Source organism: Zingiber officinale, chromosome 10B (assembly GCF_018446385.1).
Source record: "Zingiber officinale cultivar Zhangliang chromosome 10B, Zo_v1.1, whole genome shotgun sequence".
NCBI lineage: Eukaryota > Viridiplantae > Streptophyta > Magnoliopsida > Zingiberales > Zingiberaceae > Zingiber > Zingiber officinale.
Genome location: NC_056005.1, coordinates 16,796,341 through 16,810,217, shown reverse-complemented (window position 1 = coordinate 16,810,217; position 13,877 = coordinate 16,796,341). Strand labels below are relative to the sequence as shown.

Below are 13,877 nucleotides of genomic sequence, written 5' to 3'. Positions count from 1 at the left end.
CTGGTTTAGTAGAAAGCAATATTGTGTTGCTCTATCTACAACTGAGTCAGAATACATAGCTATAGGCGAATGTGTTGCACAATTATTATGGATGATGCATACTCTAAAAGATTTCAACTTAAATATCACAAATGTAAAAGTATTAATTGACAATATAAGTTCAATTAACTTAACCAAGAACCCTGTGCATCATTCAAGAACCAAACATATTGAAATTAGGCACCACTTTATCAGGGATCATGTTACTAAAGGTGATATTGAACTCAAATACATTGAGTCCAAATCAAATTTAGCAGACATTTTCACAAAACCACTCCCTAAAAGTGAGTTTAGCAACTTACGTCGAAAATTAGGGATGTGCTCAATAGACTAGGAATTTTAAATTTCAAAATTGTTTTCAAAAATAATTCTTTCAAATTATAAGTTAAACTTGTTTGTTTTCAAAACTTTCCATTTTTAGATTTTCAAAAATAGTTTTGGCCTTAGACTAGTTTTGAATCCTTAGAAAGCATGTACCCATAGGCCTAGTTTTTGAGTATCTCACCAACACCTTAGGTTTACCTTGCTTGTGTTTGACAAACATAGAAAGGGGTGAGATGCATAGGCCAATTGTCTGGACTTAAGATGCTTATTTCAGTGCATCAGCATAAGTCTGGACGTTAAATACAACTCAGATATTAATCAGATTAAGTTCATCAGTCAAGTCAAACACTGACTGCTTATAATCAACTTAATCTGACTAACCAAGTAAAAACTACTATCTTCTGATAGTTAGTTAATACCTAATTGGTTAGACAGCTGGTTAAATTTAAGTATCAAGTTCAGGGGGAGAAATTAATTAAAATTTTGTGTGTTTGAAAAATGCTTTTTAAAACTAATTTATGTTTGAACATTAATTTACAAAAAGTTTGAAAGTTTAATTCCACCCAATTTTCGAACCTGATTTAAAAAGTTGACTATTGAAAATTAAACTTTCCAAATTTAGCTTTTATCAAATTAGCCTTAAAAATTTATTTTGGCAAAATTAATCTTACTTAATTTTTTGCTTTGTTTTGAAAAATTGAAGTTGAAAATTTACCTTTTGAAAAGCAAATGTTACTTAAACCGAAATTTTTTTTGAAAAGTTGAAAAACCTGATTTAAAATTTTACACGCTTGAAAAGTTAAAACTTGATTAACTTCAAATTTATACTTTTCAAAATTCAAACTTGTCTCCCCCAAGTCAACTTGATTTTTTTTTACTTGGATTTTTTACTTTTTTCTTTGAATTTTGAACCAAACTCAGATATTTTTCAAGATCAGCTGTTTTATAGTAACTCTACACTATGTTTACCCTTGTTTTTTTTTATGAATGCCAAAGGGGGAGGGTTAGGCGGTTAAGTTAGATAAACCAAATTGAAAACACTAAAACTAACTTTAAAACCGATGTACCTGTTTTTTGCGTTCTTTCACTAACTTAACCAGGTTGTCATTCCATCAAAAAGGGGGAGATTGTTGGTGCGGGTAGCACTAACGGTCTAACCTAGGTTTTGATGAATGACAAATAGGTTAAGTTAGTTTTGTTGTTATCTGACACTTTGATCGAGTATGCAGGAGAAGTCCAGACAGGTCGACGGGCTGACCGGATGTCTGGCACGAAGTCCAGCTAGGTCGACGGGCTGACCGGATAGCTGGCGAGAAGTCCAAGCGGATCGACGGGCTGACCGGACGCTTGGCGAGAAGTCCAGCTAGGTCGACGGGCTGACCGGATAGCTGGCGAGAAGTCCAGACGGGTCGAAGGGCTGAACGGACGTCTGGCAGGTAAGTAAGGTAAGTCACTGGAGGGGAGTGACTGCGAGGACGCGTTCCCGGGAAGGGAACATTAGGCGTCGATCCGGCTTAGATCCATTTCGGATATCTAAGTCGAGATCGTGACTAGATTCCGGTCTCGGAAAGACAGAATCTAAGTCATACTATTTGTGCTAATCCATACTATTATAAAATGTGCTAACAATCTATATTGCAGGTTATATATTGACTCGGACTAACTTTGTTTTGCAGGAAAAGGAAGTTTTCTGGAACAAAGTGGTCCGGGCGCCTGGAAGTCCGGGCGCCTGGAGGTCCGGGCGCCCGGAAGGCAAATTATATCCAGCCAAGTCGTCGCCACGTGGAGCATCACGGTTTGAGCAGCTACGTCACATTCCAGGCGCCCGGAAGTAATCCAGGCGCCCGGAACAATATATAAAAGAAGCCCCAGGCAGGAGCTTCAGAGAATCAATAATCAATCTGAGAACTCTTCTACTGCTGGTCCTGCTGCTCTGCTACGACGCCAACAAAGCTCCGACAAAGTGCTCCTTCGGTTTTTAGTTAAATTCCTTGTCGGTATTACTTTGTTTCATTAGCATTTCCTGTATTCATCTTGTAATTATATTCGAATTGCTAGTGATTGCCCAACGAAAGTGGTCAAGGACCACGGGCCTTCGAGTAGGAGTCGTCACAGGCTCCGAACGAAGTAAAAACAACTGTGTTCATTTACTTTTCCGCTGCGCTTATACTCTGTATTTTCGAATCGATATTCACCTCCCCCCTCTATCGAATCTAACGGTCCTACACTTTCAGCGTGCTTTGTCCTCACTCGCACGCACCCTGGAAAACTTCCCAGGAGGCCACCCATCCTCAGATTTCTCCAAGCCAAGCATGCTTAATTTTGGAGTTCTTATGTTTGGGCATCTGAAAAGGAAGGTGCACCTTGGTGATATAGATAGTACCATCTAACCTTTTAAGTCATACTTAACCAGAATCTCAGAACCGGGGTATTACAATCACTCCCACTTAAAGACACAACGTCCTCGTTGTGTAACCACGAATCACACCACAGACAAATCCCAGAATCTCCCTCGCTAGGTGGTGCCCTGGGTGCTCCTGCCATAGGCGCACTCACGGTCGCAAGGTCGCTCTGATATCATCTGTAACGCCCTGACCCGAGCGGGCTCCACCCGGACCAAACCGGAAACACCACCAGAATTGCCCATCGGGTTGACGACTAGCTCCACAGACAACCGGAGGTCCTTTCAGCGTGTTTTGTCCTCACTCGCACGCACCCTGGAAAACTTCTCAAGAGGTCACCCATCCTCATATTTCTCCAATCCAAACACGCTTAGCTTTGGAGTTCTTAAGTTTGGGCTTTCGAAAAGGAAGGTGCACCTTGGTGATATGGATAGTACCATCTAACCATTTAAGTCATACTTAACCAGAATCTCAGAACTGGGGTATTATAAACCTCTTTTGGTACCCCTGGAAGAGAGAATCGAGTACAAAAAAATTAGGTCAAGTGCAACAAACTGCACTTGCCCTTTTTTAGAAATTAAGTACAAAAAACAAATGTTACCAACACTCTTTAGGTATCGAAATGAGGCACTTCGTGTTGATGTCTGTCTGCCGGGCATGATCAGAACTTCTCAGAGTAGTCATCGGGCTCAGCAGCTTCGCAGAAGAGTCACAGCAGGAACCGAGAGTAGCTAAAGGCTTAAATGTGCGCACAGTAGCTCGTATATGGTTGTTGTTACAATGCCTCCTAGAAACTACCTTATAAAAGGCTTGGAAGGCACCTTCCAAAGGCCTTGAAGGTGCCTCCAATGGGATAGAATCTATCTCGACATCACTATGCCTTATCTGCGAACCGGTCAAATTTTATCCGTGGAATGAACCTTCCATAGCCATGGAAGGCGTCTTTCATGAATAGTACCGAGGCGCCTTCCATAGCCATGAAGGCGCCTTCGAGTACTGTTCACCCGAAGGCAGCTTTACTTCTTTGCTTATGTTCCGGATATGAATATGGCATGGGAGGAATTAAGGGGAGGTCAAAGGGCATTTGGGTAAATGGGACGTTTAGGTTTCTTGAGGGGATGAAGGAAAGCACGAAAGGGGGCTCGCGTTTGAGGGGGGCTGGCGTTTTGGTGACCAGCGCCGCCAAGGAGAAACGGAGGAGGGGAGGGTTTTCTTCGTGCTTTTCCGCCGCCACCACCTACGGTAGCAGGATGGCCTCCACCGCCATGGAAAGGAGCAGCCGGTTCTTCATCATCCAGGGCCGCCTCCTTCGAGGATGGCTGCCGACGAGCCACCTCTTCCTCCCTCCTCTCCTTCCTCGTCGGTAAGCCTCCACGAACAGACCGCCGCCCTTGCGACGTCCAGCAGCCGAACCTCAGGTTCTCCTCGTTCCCGTCTCTCTTCTCCACGCCGACAGCACCTCGGAGCACAACCAGCGCCGCCCTTAGTGGACACCGCCTCCGGCATTTCGCCTCCTCCTGCGGTCGTCGCCGCCTCCTTTTCCGCCCGCTGCCACCTTCTCCCGCAGCCACTGCCGTTGCCTCCGGCAGGCGCTACTACCTCCGGCGGGTGCTGCCGCCCCCGGCGGCCATCACCGCTGCCTCACGCCGCTTCCGGCGGCTACGGATGCCACTGCCGAGGCCCCCAGTGGACAGCGACATTTCTTCCAGCAGCGCCACAGTGCCTCCGGTGGACAGCGCCTCCGACGTCCAGCGCCGTCACCTCCGGCAGCCCCTGTCGCAGCCACCGACAACTCCGGGCAGCACCGTCACCCTCCAAGCAGTCGCCTGCCGAGGGCTCAGGTATCGTACTATGTCTATATGCCGGCTTGCGAGCCGAGAGTGTATTCGGCCTTCGTGCTGCTGTTGTATGTCGGCTTGCGAGCCTAGGTTATAGTCGGACCGCGTGTTGCCTTGCGGACCTATATCGCGCCCGGCTTCAAGTCATCATGGCCAGCTATTCGCCTAGTGGACATTTATCTATTATTCGGGGTCGTGACGACGCAGTCAGCTCATTCATCCATCCGAGGGCGCCCCCCTGGGCCAGGGTACGTTCTCGTACTCGGTATCTGTTTATTTTACTACTATTCTGTTATTATCTGGATACTCATACATTTGTGGGATTCGCCTCGAGCACCGAGGTACCAGAGACCGGGTACAGTTGACCGGAAGAGGACTTCTGACGATCTGGTCAACGCAGCGGACAGCTCATCGACCGGGTCATGGGGATGCGGTCAACCTTCTAGACACGTCATACCGGCAGGTTCGTTTTCTCAGCTTCCAGACAGGAACAAATTGGCGCCGTCTGTGGGAACGCGCCTGATCTGGAACGTGAAGATGAACGACACCGGATAGTTCTGCCATCCCCATGACCACGGTCAGTTTTTCTGTTATTTGTTCTGTCAGTTATATGATCTGTACTAATCCCGAAGGCCCCCGAGCCGATCGGCCAGGAGGTTTATATCCGAGCCACAGGCTCGATGACGAAGGCCCCCGAGCCGATCGGCCGGGAGGTTTATATCCGAGCCACGGGCTCGAAGACGAAGGCCCCCGAGCCGATCGGCCGGGAGGTTTATATCCGAGCCACAGGCTCGAAGACGAAGGCCCCCGAGCCGTGTGGTCGGGATGTTTATATCCGAGCCAGACTCGAAAGCGAAGGCCTGAGCCGCTCGGCCAGGTACATTTTAGCTGAGTACTACCTCAGGGAGCGAAGGCCTGAGCCGCTCGGCCAGGTACATTTTAGCTGAGTAGTACCTCAGGGAGCGAAGGCCTGAGCCGCTCGGCCAGGTACATTTTAGCTGAGTACTACCTCAGGGAGCGAAGGCCTGAGCCGCTCGGCCAGGTACATTTTAGCTGAGTACTACCTCAGGGAGTGAAGGCCTGAGCCGCTCGGCCGGGTATATGGTTTTCCGAGCCAGGGGCTCGAACCCGAAGGCCCCCGAGTCGATCGGCCGGGAGGTTTATATCCGAGCCACAGGCTCGATGACGAAGGCCCCCGAGCCGATCGGCCGGGAGGTTTATATCCGAGCCACGGGCTCGAAGACGAAGGCCCCCGAGCCGATCGGCCGGGAGGTTTATATCCGAGCCACAGGCTCGAAGACGAAGGCCCCCGAGCCGTGTGGCCGGGAGGTTTATATCCGAGCCAGACTCGATAGCGAAGGCCCGAGCCGGTCGGCCGGGTATATGGTTTTCCGAGCCAGGGGCTCGAACCCGAAGGCCCTCGAGCCGATCGGCCGGGAGGTTTATATCCGAGCCAGGGGCTCGAACCCGAAGGCCCCCGAGCCGATCGGCCGGGAGGTTTATATCCGAGCCATAGGCTCGATGGCGAAGACCCCCGAGCCGAGCAGCCGGGAGGATTATATACGAGCCACAGGCTCGATGACGAAGGCCCCCGAGCCGATCGGCCGGGAGGTTTATATCCGAGCCACAGGCTTGATGGCGAAGACCCCCGAGCCGAGCAGCCGGGAGGATTATATACGAGCCACAGGCTCGATGACGAAGGCCCCCGAGCCGATCGGCCGGGAGGTTTATATACGAGCCAGGGGCTCGATGGCGAAGACCCCCGAGCCAAGCAGCCGGGAGGTTTATATCCGAGCCACAGGCTCGATGACGAAGGCCCCCGAGCCGATTGACCAGGAGGATTATATTCAAGCGATCATCACCGGTTTCTGACCAGTTCAGCGGACCAGTACATCATATATCTATATCCCCCGTTCGGGGTTGTGCGGCCTTGACTGGCCACGGACCAGATTCATGATCATCTATCTCCCCCGTTCGGGGTCAAGCAGTCGTCGCGGCTAGGTATCTATTCTTCCGATCGACATCATTCCGGTCGCACGCGCGGTATCGTTCGCCCGACATTTATCTGACCGATCGACGTCACCACGGTCGCACGCGCGGCATCGTCCGCCCGGCATCTATCTGACCGATCGACGTCACCACGGTCGCACGCGCGGCATCGTCCGCCCGGCATCTATCTGACCGATCGACGTCACCACGGTCGCACGCGCGGCATCGTCCGCCCGGCATCTATCTGACCGATCGACGTCACCACGGTCGCACGCGCGGCATCGTCCGCCCGGCATCTATCTGACCGATCGACGTCACCACGGTCGCACGCGCGACATCGTCCGCCCGGCATCTATCTAACCGATCGACGTCACCACGGTCGCACGCGCGGCATCGTCCGCCCGGCATCTATCTAACCGATCGACGTCACCACGATCGCACGCGGTCGCATCTATACATCCGATCGGTAGCATTACGATCGTTCGCACGACAGCATTCGTCCGGCATTTATCCATCCGATCGGCATCATTCCGATCGCTCATTCAGCATTGCCAACTCCTCGCTACTCGACTGCCGGACCAGCATTTTATGTTCGCTCGTTGACCATTCTCGATGCTGCTCATTCAGCACGTCAGGCCAGCATTTCATGATCGACTGATCGTCATCTTCTCTGTCGCTCGTTCGGCGTTGTCCGCTCACCGTCTACTCACTCGATCGACATCTTTCCGATCATCCGCTCGGCCACACCGCTTGATCTAGGTCGCACGCCCGGCCTCGTGCCGGTCTACTCAGCGTCCCACGTGCCGCTCAGTCGGCTGTCAGTTTACATATCGAGCACTCAGCGTGTAGTCGTTCGCTCAGCGTCTATCCACCCGATCGGCATCACTTCGATCGTCCGGTCGGTATCTTCGTGGCTGCGTACTAGGCATTGGTCCGGTTACAGATTTGGTCCGCTCGGCCACACCGCTTGATCTAGGTCGCACGCCCGGCCTCGTGCCGGTCTACTCAGCGTCCCACGTGCCGCTCGGTCGGCTGTCAGTTTACATATCGAGCACTCAGCGTGTTGTCGTTCGCTCAGCATCTTCCGCTCAGCGTCTATCCACCCGATCGGCATCACTTCGATCGTCCGGTCGGTATCTTCGTGGCTGCGTACTAGGCATTGGTCCGGTTACAGATTTGATCCGCTCGGCACGAGTACTATCTCATGCGACACCATTATTATAGCGACCGGTCGCTGGAGACAGTATACTTTGGGTTCAGCGATTTGATTTTGATATCGTGAGCGGTTCAGCCCTTGGCGATAGACTTGTCCAGTCAGTCGGACTCACGCCTCCTTCGACTAGACTTGAAGGGGAGGCTTGTGTTCCGGATATGAATATGGCATGGGAGGAATTAAGGGGAGGTCAAAGGCCATTTGGGTAAATGGGACGTTTAGGTTTCTTGAGGGGATGAAGGAAAGCACGAAAGGGGGCTTGCGTTTGAGGGGGGCTGGCGTTTTGGTGACCAGCGCCACCAAGGAGAAACGGAGGAGGGGAGGGTTTTCTTCGTGCTTTTCCGCCGCCACCACCTGCGGTAGCAGGATGGCCTCCACCGCCATGGAAAGGAGCAGCCGGTTCTTCATCATCCAGGGCCGCCTCCTTCGAGGATGGCTGCCGACGAGCCACCTCTTCCTCCCTCCTCTCCTTCCTCGTCGGCAAGCCTCCACGAACAGACCGCCGCCCTTGCGACGTCCAGCAGCCGAACCTCAGGTTCTCCTCGTTCCCGTCTCTCTTCTCCACGCCGACAGCACCTCGGAGCACAACCAGCGCCGCCCTTAGTGGACACCGCCTCCGGCATTTCGCCTCCTCCTGCGGTCGTCGCCGCCTCCTTTTCCGCCCGCTGCCACCTTCTCCCGCAGCCACTGCCGTTGCCTCCGGCAGGCGCTACTACCTCCGGCGGGTGCTGCCGCCCCCGGCGGCCATCACCGCTGCCTCACGCCGCTTCCGGCGGCTACGGATGCCACTACCGAGGCCCCCCCGTCACCTCCGGCAGCCCCTGTCGCAGCCACCGACAACTCCGGTCAGCACCGTCACCCTCCAAGCAGTCGCCTGCCGAGGGCTCAGGTATCGTACTATGTCTATATGCCGGCTTGCGAGCCGAGAGTGTATTCGGCCTTCGTGCCGCTGTTGTATGTCGGCTTGCGAGCCTAGGTTATAGTCGGACCGCGTGTTGCCTTGCGGACCTATATCGCGCCCGGCTTCAAGTCATCATGGCCAGCTATTCGCCTAGTGGATATTTATCTATTATTCGGGGTCGTGACGACGCAGTCAGCTCATTCATCCATCCGAGGGCGCCCCCCTGGGCCAGGGTACGTTCTCGTACTCGGTATCTGTTTATTTTACTACTATTCTGTTATTATCTGGATACTCATACATTTGTGGGATTCGCCTCGAGCACCGAGGTACCAGAGACCGGGGGAACCCGGTCGCTGGATACAGGTACAGTTGACCGGAAGAGGACTTCTGACGATCTGGTCAACGCAGCGGACAGCTCATCGACCGGGTCATGGGGATGCGGTCAACCTTCTAGACACGTCATACCGGCAGGTTCGTTTTCTCAGCTTCCAGACAAGAACAGCTTATTTTCTTTCCCTACAACAAATGTATTAGTCCAAAATACCCTGCAAGACAAGTGTTAGCACAATATAAAAAATAGAGTAATTAATTCCTATCCTCCTAGGAACTAGTCAAGGTCTTAGTTTAGGGATCCCAAATGGACCTAAACTGGACTGACGCCTACTGTCCCTCAACTGGGACGCGCCCTCACAATCGCTCTCCTCTAGTGACTTACCTTTATTTACCTTTTGTCAGACATCCGGTCAGCCCGTCGACCAGTCTGGACTTCGTGCCAACTATTCGATTAGTCCGTCGACCTAGTTGGGCTTCGTGCCAACTATCCGGTCGGCCCTTCGACCTAGTTGGGCTTCGTGCCAGATATCCGGTTAGCCCGTCGACCTATCTGGACTTCTTTCCAACTATCTGGTCGGTCTGTCGACTAAACTGGGCTTCACACCAGCTATCCGGTCGGTCCGCCGACCTAGCTGGATTTCTCCTGCACACTCAGTCAAAGTGTTAGATCATAACAAAACTAACTTAACCTACTTTGTCATTTATCAAAACCCAAGTTAGACCGTTAGTCCTAATCGCACCAACAATCTCCCCCTTTTTGATGCAATGACAACCTGGATTAAGTTAGTAAAAAATATGCAAAAATAATTGAACCAATGAAATAATTTTGATTTAGTTTGAATTTGGTGTTTTGTCTAGTATTTTGCTAACTTAATCCACCTAACCCTCCCCCTTTAGCATTCATAAAAAATAATAAGCATAAACAAGTTTGGGAAAAGTGACTAAGTAAAGGAAAGGAAAAAAATTTTAATAACAGAAAAATTTCAGGGTTACAAGGGAAGTTTAAACTTATAAAAATAAGTTAATAACGATTTTCAATAAAGAAGTTAGAAATAAGTTTCAAAGTCTACTAATTTCACATAATTTTCAAAATTTACTGTTTTTCCATTAGATTTATAAAATTTTGAAAATGCTAGAACAGAATTAGAAGATTAAAGAAACAACATTTTCAAAATAAAAAGTTTGAAAATTGAATATAACTTTCAAAATATTTTGAAAAAACATTGAATTTTGAAAAAGATATAAGGAACGTTTTTAAAAATGTCTTTTCAAAAATTTAAACTTTCAAAAATAAGATGATAATTTTTAAAATAGTTTTTTTAAACTTAGTTTAATTTTAATTTAATTTAGTTTAATTTAATTTATTTTAAATTATTTTAAATTTAAATTTAAATTTATCTCTTAATTTAAATTTAAATTTTATTTTAAATTTAACTCTTAATTTAAATTTTAATTTATTTTAAATATAACTCTTGATTTAATTTATAATCTTTTTTTAAATTTAACTCTTAATTTAATTTTTAAATTTAACTCCTTAGTCATCTCACCCGATTTACATTTTCAATCAGGAAATCCTATAATTTTGTGAGATGGAGTAAGTTCAATTTCAGGGTTTGGTTCAACTTTATGTTATATTCAAGTTTATCTTTGGGTTTAACAAATAAATATTCTTTGGATAAACTTCTGGACTATGATGAGTTACCTGAACATCATTAGAGTAACCATGCCTTCGAGATTTTTCAAATTGCCCTATCCACTGAACTTAGTATAAAATCTTGGTCTAACTAGTTAGGATTCGTAAAGGGTAGCTTTAGTTAGTTCCACTAAGCCAAATGCATCAGTTCGTTTCCATATCTTCCTACACATGCATAGACAGAGTTTCCCTAACCTATTATCATCCAAAACTTCACCAGTACCGTAGGTCAAGTTAAACTTTTGTCCCTTTTTATTCTAATCCTAATTACCTTGTCGGGTAAGTTGTTATTTTGGAAGTGCCAACCAATTTGGAGCCTCCCCTAAATTATTGATTTTTCTTTTAATATTTTTGTATAATTAAAGTTAATTTTATTTGAGATTTAATGTTTAATTTGTAATTTAAATTTAATTTTTTAATTTTGAATTAATTAAATTAGTCAAATTGTCCTTCTTTAAAGGAGTGTATTTAATATTTAAATTTTCTTTCAATCTTAATTTTATTAAGTTAAGATTATTTTTAGTATTTAAGTTTTTATTAGTTTTAAAATTTGAATTGTTTGAATTATATTTCTTTAAAGGTTTATCTTTTAACTTTGTATTAATTATTGATTTTGAATTTTCTGGATTATCTTTGTTTAAAATGTTATCTTTAATATTTAATTTTGAATTTGTTAACTTTGGTTTTGATTTTATTAAAGTGTTTGAATTTATTCTTATATTTTCTTTGTCTTTTAAATTTATATTATTAGTTGAATTTATTAGATTAGTCTTATCTTTAAAATTTATTTTTTTTATTAATTAAATTATCTTGGTTTTGGATAGAATTTTCTAGATTGATATTGTCTAGATTATTAAATAATTTATTAAGATATTTATTGATTTTATCTAAATCTATTTCGTTATTTTTTAAATTCAAATTTATTTTAATGTTTGAATTAATTGTTTCTAAATTTTTATTTAATTTTAAGTTTTTTGAATTAATTAATGTGTCTGAATTGAATTGGTCAATGTTCTATTTGGCTAAGTCACGGTTGATGCCAATTTGATCAAAATCTTGATTGACTTGATTAAAATCTAGATTGTCATGTAGCATACTAGGGATAATTTCATAATTATCTAGATTATCATGCAGATAATTTAAACTACTACTGATATGGGTATTTTGGTAAATTATACTGACCTTAAGCGCATCCCCTAATTCAGTAGGCTTCTTCGTTGGATCTGACTCGAGTATGGATTCAATTTTGACTTGATTCTCTAACTCCAACGGTTCCTTGTGAAGCTTGGTTAGACAGGTCCAAAACTCGTGGGCATCCTTGACCTTTTCTATCCTACATGTAACTTTCTTAGGTAATAGATCTGAAATTAACTTTATTACCTTTTGGCTTGCTTCTGAGTTCTGGATTGATCGTCTCAGTGCCATGACGCCATCAAAGCCATTCATAAAGATGAAGCTTTCCATCTGCATCCTCCACAAATTGAATTCATGCCTCTCGTATATCTCATATGGTGGCGGTTCGTGGATGCTCCGTCCTTCTTGATGAAACATTGATATACTTGCAAAAATTATAGACACGAAGTGATTTCCAAGACTTTGTCTTAGGGTAAGTAGTGTGGGAAATAAAAAATTGAAGGTATTTCACCAATTTTTAAAATAATAATAAAATATTAAAAAAATATATTTTGACAAATTTTACCAAAAGGGTTATTTCGTTAATTCTAACTAATGGTGAAAAAATTATAGTGAACTTTTCAAAAAAAATCGAGGGAAAAAATGAAAGTTGAAAAAATTATTTTTAATCACAAACGATATATAATTTTTCTTTTAAAAAAGACACCCTTTGCTTAATTGGTGATTGCACCAATTCAGAGTGGTACCCACTCTGATACCACTTGTTGGATTGGAAAGATGTGTATGTGAGTGTTTTGGTGTTTGGGCAAAGGATTTAAGTTAGGCTCACCCTCGTTATTTGATATGTGTATGTGAGTGTGCAGGTATGCAGGATACACATGTAACTCAGGTTGATGGCTTCGGCTCCGGTGAAGGATGGAGCATCCGAGAGACCGTGGACAAGGTAGTGAGGACAAGGGCCGAGGGAAGCGACTTCTAGGCATACGCGAAGGATGGCATTGGGGACGAGCCGTGGACTTGAATGCATCCGAGGGACGAGAACCAAAGGAAGTAAGCTTGAATGCAAGATGTCAAGGCTGCAAAGAAGCGTCAACTGAGTCATAAGGGTGAGGGAACGAGTGCACGAGAGATTGTACTCGGAGTAAAATTCTAGGTTTAGGGTTTTACTGTAGCGTACTGTAGCGGTAATGTAGCGTTACTATAGCGTTACGACTGCATGTTTTAGCAGTCAACTGGTGCAGTCGACCGCGCAGTCGACTGGTTGCGAACAGAATGCTTCTCTTCGTTTAGTCAGTGTGGATCAGTCGACTGCTAGTTTTAGCAGTCGACTGGTATCGAGTCGTTGGGATGTAACGGTCAAATTTCCACAGAGGGCAGTCGACTACATGTTTTGGCAGTCGATTGGTAGGCGGGGTTTTCAACCCGCGGCTTATATAACCAAGACTTGGAAGCTTGGTTATCTCTAACGAAATTAGACTTGGTTAAAGTCTAATTAGTAGTCTACCAGTGCTCAAAGGTTTCCCTTGTATCCAAGAGGTCTTGGTGAGTTTGTGGCGAGGTTTCTCCACCCATGAGAAGGTTTGAGCTAGCCGGAGTTTGTCGGGGGCTAATCCACCGACGGATAGGGATTGTCCACCTTACGGACAGTCGTGGAGTAGGAGCCCTAATCTCCGAACCACGTTAAACTATCGTGTTTGCGGTTTGCATTTCCTTTCTTAGTTTTATCCTTTAGCTTGTTTGTTTTATTTGTATTCTGCTGCCCAATCCAACATTGTAGGAGAATCGAGTGATTTGGGGGCGCCGTCTATCCAACCCCCCCCTTCAAGCCGGCCGACCGATCCTCAACAAGTGGTATCAGAGCGAGGACGCTCTCCGTTGGACTAACCGCCAAGGAAGCACAAGATGACCGGCTTGATTGAACCGCTAAAGTTTGAAGGCGGAGGCTTATGGGACATCACATTTTGGATGATGAAGATGGAGGTCTTCTTCAACACGGATTGGGACACCATGA

The 13,877-nt window shown here is 46.1% G+C and overlaps 1 protein-coding gene across 1 annotated transcript; it reads left to right on the top strand.

Annotated features, from left to right (window-relative positions):
- The first annotated feature begins 4,080 nt into the window (after positions 1–4,080).
- LOC122028978 (formin-like protein 5) lies at positions 4,081–12,275 on the top strand. The gene is made up of 3 exons (XM_042587947.1): positions 4,081–4,606; positions 8,100–8,694; positions 12,152–12,275. Exons 1-3 carry the CDS (start codon positions 4,081–4,083, stop codon positions 12,273–12,275), a joined length of 1,245 nt encoding a protein of 414 aa, XP_042443881.1.
- The last annotated feature ends 1,602 nt before the right edge of the window (positions 12,276–13,877 follow it).

Excerpts from the sequence above, each read along its gene's own strand:
- LOC122028978 (XM_042587947.1), top strand. The coding sequence starts at position 4,081 with ATGGCTGCCGACGAGCCACCTCTTCCTCCCTCCTCTCCTTCCTCGTCG. Across the intron at positions 4,607-8,099 it reads GTCGCCTGCCGAGGGCTCAG|CGCCACCAAGGAGAAACGGA; the intron begins GTATCGTACTAT and ends TTTGGTGACCAG. Across the intron at positions 8,695-12,151 it reads GTCGCCTGCCGAGGGCTCAG|TGCCATGACGCCATCAAAGC; the intron begins GTATCGTACTAT and ends TGATCGTCTCAG.